General features: G+C 45.2%; 1 protein-coding gene across 1 annotated transcript in view; it reads right to left on the bottom strand.

Annotated features, from left to right (window-relative positions):
• The window catches only part of PLA2G4A (phospholipase A2 group IVA), a 52,116-nt gene that overhangs the window by 44,360 nt on the left and 993 nt on the right, over window positions 1-6,763 (bottom strand). Inside the window, exon 3 of the mRNA XM_031059189.1 lies at window positions 1,056-1,137. Coding sequence (XP_030915049.1) covers window positions 1,056-1,137 — 82 coding nt within the window. The remainder of the gene's footprint in view (window positions 1-1,055; window positions 1,138-6,763) is intronic.

The following is a 6,763-nucleotide window of genomic DNA, read 5'->3' as shown; positions in this document are numbered from 1 at the left end:
GGTCTTCTTACCTAAAGACCACCATATGTATGAAATGATATACATCTGCATCCATACACCACTGCATCTTCCCTGTGTGCTCCTTCCCCTCACCCCCCAGGGGATGACAGACTCCCAATTCCCTCTTTTCCCCTTTGCCAGGGCTCCCCTCTCTTCCCTTGTACTTGTGGCTGTTGAACATCCTCCTCTCAAGCAACCCTCCTGCAATTTTAGCATCAACAGCAGATTTCAATTATGAAAACCCCCTGAAGCAAAGAGCAGGATGGGTGGGTCAGAGCAGCTGCTGTACTTTGACCCAAAAGTAGCTTCCAGGAGTTGGGAAACACTTGTATGTCCAATCAGCTTGATGGGAGAGCAGGAGACAAAGGTCATACTCATCCTCCCTGCCCTAGCCTGCAAGCACTGGGAAAAGGGAGAGGTGGCCTGGCAGCAAAGCAGATCTAAGGAAGGAGGAATATTCTTTTTGAAAATTCAGCCAATATTCTCTCCTTCCCTCCTTAAAAGCAGAGCAGAGTTGTTCTTCCTAGTAGTTTCCTGTTCAGCTGTGAAGTCCAGAGGCTCAGCAGCCTCCCAGAAAGAGGAAGAGGTGCTGTTGTCATTCATCTCTTCACCACAAGATCTGCTGGCCCATTTGGGTGGGTTTTTTTAATGGAGTTACATTTTTTTCTGCTTTCTGCACTGACTCAGCAGAGCTGAGGCTCTTTTTATACCCCACCAAACCACAGCCCTGTGAGGTGGCAGCAATTTCCAGTTTCACTGCACTCACACAGCACTTCTGACCGAGCCAAAAAGCTAATTGTAGGTGTTGCTGGCTTGTAGGCAAATCGTTTACACCTCACTCAGCCCTCCTGGATCAGTGAAAGAAGGAGCGGCACATCTGCTCTCTGAGTGAGAGTGAGCACCGACACGGGGACACTGCCCTGGCTTTAGACAGACAGACAGACAGAAATCCACCACCAGCCCACTGACAACCATTTAATGCACAATGAGTCACCAGCTCCCCCTCCCTGCCCAGGCTCACAGGGGAAAAGCAAAATAGAAAGAGAGATACTCACGCATGTCACCAATGGCTCCTTTGGTGACATTTGTGGCTTTCCTTACTGTCACAGTGAATATGTGTGAGTACTGGTGCTCCACCTGAAAGTCAGAGTGTGAGAGGTGATTAAGATCCAGAACCAAGAAACACCCCATCTCTCAAAATAAGCTTTCATTTTGTCCAAAAACAGAGAGAGAGAAATCACCCAGTCAAAACAAAAGGGAAACTCATACTGGATAGAGCATCCTAAAGCTGAACTGCACCCTGGAGCTTTACCAAGAGGTACCTGCACTGGGGCTGCTGGATTTTCCTGCAGCCACACCTACTAATCTCAACCAACAACACTCCCTCTCACCACAGAACCTGCTCCGAGGCATTTAGTCAGGCAGGAACCACTGAGAACGGCAAGGGAAAAATAAAAATGGGCTATTTTACAGCTTGTCTTGGTAATTGCCTTCCCCTGCTAAAAAGAATGAGAGGAATTACTTCAAAGTCTGTGTTCTGGAGCAGAAAAATGCACACTGCACACACAAGGGGTAAGAGTTAGTGCTGTACTTTCTAGTACACATCAATATTCAGTGTGAAAGCAGCCTCGAGACAATGTAAGGAAGGTGCAAAGCAAGCTGTTAAAACAGCCACCAGCACCTTTCCTGCACTTTCTGGAGGTTCTTGTTTCCTGCAAAGCCCAAACACACAGCAGGAGCTGCCTGCCTAGGAGCAGGTGTGTCCTCAACAAACCAGGGAAGTAGGAAAAGACATGGAATTAAGAAACAAAAAGCAAAAGCCTTAATAAAAAGAGGTCACCAACTCAGCTGTAACTGTTGTTTTATCTGCATAGCCCTGAGTTTGACCAACCTGCTGGACACCACTGAGAATCACCAGTGCAGACTGCAGGGCAGCCAATACTGCCTTTACAGGGACACAGAGATTGGAAGGAAATGTGAGGTATTAAAGCCAGGATCAGGTCTCACACAACTGTATATTTTTTATCTTTTCCTAACCACCCACTGACCTTGTGAAGTACATTAAAATAAACTCACTCACTGGGACCAAAACAACCAGGGAGAAGGCCACCTTCAGGAAATTCACTGAAATTAATTTAAAATCATAGACAATACCCTTGCTATGGGACATGCTTATTCAGGCTCTGCCTGGTGCTTTCCTGGTATTTTTTTCATCTGGATACTTACTTTTTTTTTTTTAATTTTTTTCCAGAACTGGTTGTTTTACGCCAAACCTTATTTTGTGTCTACAGCTCACACCCAGAGACCTGAGCCAAACTGGATCTCTCTCATACAAATAAAGAATAAAGTTAACATCTTATAGGTTACATAGAATTTTCTCAAAAAAAAAAAAAAAAGAAAAAAAAAAGGAAAGCCAAAACTAATCTTCTAAAGGCAGCAAAGTGACTTGTGAGTGCCTAAGTGGCATTTGAGTCAGGAGTCAATAAAAAGCACCTCCAGTGACAGCACCACAACTCCTGCAGCAGGCTGAGGTGTGCCAAGGCATGGCCACATCCCCGTGGCAAAGGCTCCAGGAGCAAACACCCACAGCCATGCAGGGGTGACTCCACTGCAGCCATGCCTGACCCAGACACTGAGTTTATCAGCTTTATCTGGCTGGAATCACCCCCACGCCGTGCCAGCTGCTGCAGGATCCGGCCAGGACTGTCTGCCTGGCTCTGGAATTTTCCCCTGGCAGCCACAGGGGTTATCTGGATCCAAGACCAAATGAGCAGGCAAGGAGGAAACTGTGGCAATGCCAGCTGTGATGCACTGAAACTGTCATGGCACTGCAAGTGGTTCAGCATCCCCGGGAAAAGGGGAATTCAGACTCTTCCCAACACTCCCAGTGGGATGCTGGACCTCAAAAGCATCAGACCCAGCAAAGAGGGTTCAGCTGGGGGAACCCAGAGTTCCTAGGGAGCAACACCTATTTCACAGCCTTGCATGGGCTGACATGAAGACATCCCAATGACTGAGTGGCATCCACCACCTTCTGCACTGCAGCTTCCAAGATGGATGAACAGGAAGGAAGATGAGACTTCTCCCTGAACAAATTTCTGCCTCTGCCAGAGGGCAAAAAGAAGTCCAGTTTTCCTCCACAGAGGGGTAAATGGGGATTTTGGTGGGTATCTGGGAAGGGCTGGGAACACAACTGTGTGAAGTCATCCCAGCTCTGTCATTTACCCTGCCCCAAGAACTTTTACAAGCTGTGACTCCCCAGAATCCATGGGCTCTCGCTGCCCCCTATTTCCAGTTTGCTGTCTGAAATTGTCCAAAGTTGTTTTATTATCTCCCATTATATTATCTCCCAAGTATGCCAGATTGATGAAGTTGGTTTCACAACTGGCCTCAGTTTCTTCATACAGACTGAAGCATTTCCTTTGTCATATCCAACCTTGTAATTAAAAGAAACAGCCCAAAGTACAAACACACCACCCTTCTCCTTTTTCTCAGCTGTCAAGAAAGAGCTTGTCCTCGCTGGAGACCACAAATCAGAGATCACTGAATATTTAACAGTGAAGAGGAGTCATAATTAAGTGACAAGGACGGGACATAGGTGTGCTGGGTTTAGTTCTCAGCTGATAGGTGAAGTTCATGTGCAATTCTGATGTCCCACAGCTCTGGCTGGTAATGGGGGATACTACACAACACTCCCTGACAACAAGCACTCTATAAAGTAATTTGTTTGCATCTCCCATATGCCTAAACTCATATGCCTAAATTCTTATGCCTACCATCAAAGCAAGGCCAAGCCACCGCTTCCCAGTTTGCTCTCTTCCCAGCAGCACAGATAATACCACTATTTCTATTGCAAGTTCATAACTGTTTTACGAATGCCTCCACAAAAATTACTTTTTATTGACTTAAGCAGCAACCTCCATCATTCCAGCTGTTGTACTGCCAAGGAAATTAAGTCTGGTTTAAGACTGGGATCCTCTGAAAGGCAAGTGAAAACACAGAGAGCTGGCAAAACAGAAAAGCAGTATCTTCTTTCCCTGTGTCTCACCCAAAACAACACACTGAGGATTACAGTTATACACAGTTATTAATATTTGGCCATGGTCATACACTTGGAAGAAACTTGCCACTACTGAAATAAACAATCTCCCTCTTAGTAAAAAAAGAAAAATAAATATACAGATACACAGAGGAAGCTCAAAAGTCTAGATCTCTTCTTACAGCAAAATAAATGCTTTTCATGCAAATTAAATGCAAGTGGAAATTAGAGCAATTTTCCACTTAGGGTCCAGTTTCTAAGGACATCAAAAGGCCTAAATGTCCATATTTCAGATGCATTTTTTAAATTAGTTTTTCAGAAGGAGCTCTGATGAAGGCCCCTGAAAACACAATGAGAAATGTATTGACTCTGAAATGCCTTTACAAATCCAGCCCTTGCTAGTTTAGATGACTAAGCTGCATTTTCTCAAGTGACTTATGTTCACCTTAAGTCTTGATAAAAATCTGTACAAATACATCAAGTACTTCTGAAAAACAGATGATGGTAAATAAATCACTTAAACGTTGCAACACTGAGAGGAGCAACATCCACATTCCTTTAAAAATCTAGGACAGGTTACAAATTTCAAAAGCTCACCATTAACTCCAGTGCAAGGTGTCCCTGCCCATGGCAGTGAGGTGGGATGGGCTTTAAGGTCCCATCCAATTCAACCCATTCTGGGATTCTATGGATTTAAAAAACTAAAATACACCATCCAAAGTGACATGCTTTGCACATGTGTTTCATTTCACTTCCTCTTTCTCCACAAATTTAGAGAGGAAAAGAGAAAAATCAAAAAGTTTTCACCATGGCCTGTCTGAATATGGGTTTTCTGAGTTATGGAAACTCGGGTGGACAGTGTTCACTGTTCAATCCACAACGTTTTCCATGACTGCACAGCCATGGTTCAGCATCTCCTGTTTTCACACTTCAGCTCTCCTTTGTTCCTCTCTCACCTTTGAGTGCTTTGCTTGCCCTCAGTAAAATTTCCCTGATTATGTGCTTTGCTCTCAGTTAGCTGTCCCTGCACACCAACACCACCCCCTTCCCACGAGGGGCTGGGACAGAGCCCCGGGATCTCCCGGCACACGGGCGGGTTTTGCCTGCCGCCCTTCCGGCCGTGCCCGGCCAGGCAGGGATTTGCACGGGCTCAAAATCACATTTGTCATATTCCAGAATGCTGAGTCACAGAGCACAGCTCCGCCAGGACACGGGCGTTCTGTGGGCCAGGCAGTCAGGCAGACTGCACAGGTATTAAATGGGTTTACTTCCTTCATGTTAAGGACACTTGAGCTAACAATGGAGCTGGACAAATGAAAATATTTGGTTGTTTACTTAAGTAATTGATTTTCATGGAGCCCATGCTCTTCTCTCACGGGGTATTACAGTTAAGACAAACTTTTGTGCCCACACACAAATTTTATCTTGAAGTCCTTTTTTCCATTGTTATAATGTTTATTGCCCATATCAAAGTAAATGAAGAGGTATTACACACTTCAATTCTTTGCATTTTTGGAATAGTTAGTTCTGTCTGCACCTGCAGCAACTTTCTGAACATCTTAATTTATACCTCAGAGTCTTTCATAAAATGAGAAAAAAAAAAGCTCAGAAAACACACAACAGCCAGCACAAGGACTTCTGGAAAATGCAGAATCCTTTTGAGTAATTTAATGCCAAATATCATTCAAATCCAGTATTTTTGCAGTAATGTGAGCCTGCTGCCCATGACTGATCAAAATTGCAATAAAACTTTCCACAGGATTTCAGTTTTCAAATTAAAAAACTTCCATTCACTTTCCAAGCAATTAAAGGATCAGCTCTTGCACTAACAGCGTTGATTCTGGAATTAGCAACAGTTCAGCATTCCCAGGGAGCTGTAACTACATTTACTACACACACTTTTTATTTATTATATTCCATATGTAGGACAGCTCCATTGTGTTGATTATTGGTATCAAAAAGTCCTTTTATGTAAGTGATGTATTAAAATACATAACCGAGTGCCTCAGAAACCTCTCCCATAAAGATACAGATCATTCCAAGCAATCCATCCAGGAGAGGGCACTGATGCTGGGAGGAATTAAGCCAGCATTGTTTTAACACAGACATCACCCTGAGGTTTGTCCTCCCTCCCAGCAGCTCCCAGGACCGGGCAGGGAGAAAAAGCCAGTTTGACATCTGCTGGCTGCACACTGGGGTGGAGGATGTGAGTGCATGGGGCACAAACCACAGGGCTGATAAGAGATCACTTGTAGGAAGCACAGGGAGTATTTTTAGCCATGTAAACGTAAAACACTGTGACAAGTGTGTGGCAGCTATCTCTGGGGACACCTCACTGCTGCTGTCAGCCCCATGCCGTTACGAGAAGCCCCTGATAGGAACACCCCCAGTGTGTCTCTGGATTTTGGCTTGGGCAGGAATTGCCATCCCAGTGTTTGCTTTGGAAACTCACTTCCAGCACAGCTGGAAGTGTTCAGAGGCTGCTGAGCCACTGAGGGCAGTTCTGCTCCCATTTCCTCCTCCTTCCCTTGCTCCTACTTCTACACATCCATGGGCTGAGCTCACCCTCCCCTTGGGCCAGCTCCTGATGCACAGAATGGAATTTCTAACCCTTCCATGGAATCCCAGAGTGGTTTGGTTGGGAAAGACCCTAAAGCCCATCCAGTGCCACCCTGTGCCATGGGCAGGGACACCTTCCACTATCCCAGGTTGCTCCAAGCCCCG

Source organism: Geospiza fortis, unplaced genomic scaffold (assembly GCF_000277835.1).
Source record: "Geospiza fortis unplaced genomic scaffold, GeoFor_1.0 scaffold229, whole genome shotgun sequence".
Taxonomy (NCBI): domain Eukaryota; kingdom Metazoa; phylum Chordata; class Aves; order Passeriformes; family Thraupidae; genus Geospiza; species Geospiza fortis.
The sequence above is the reverse complement of the archived record's forward strand: the minus strand, read 5'-3'. Positions and strand labels throughout refer to the sequence as shown.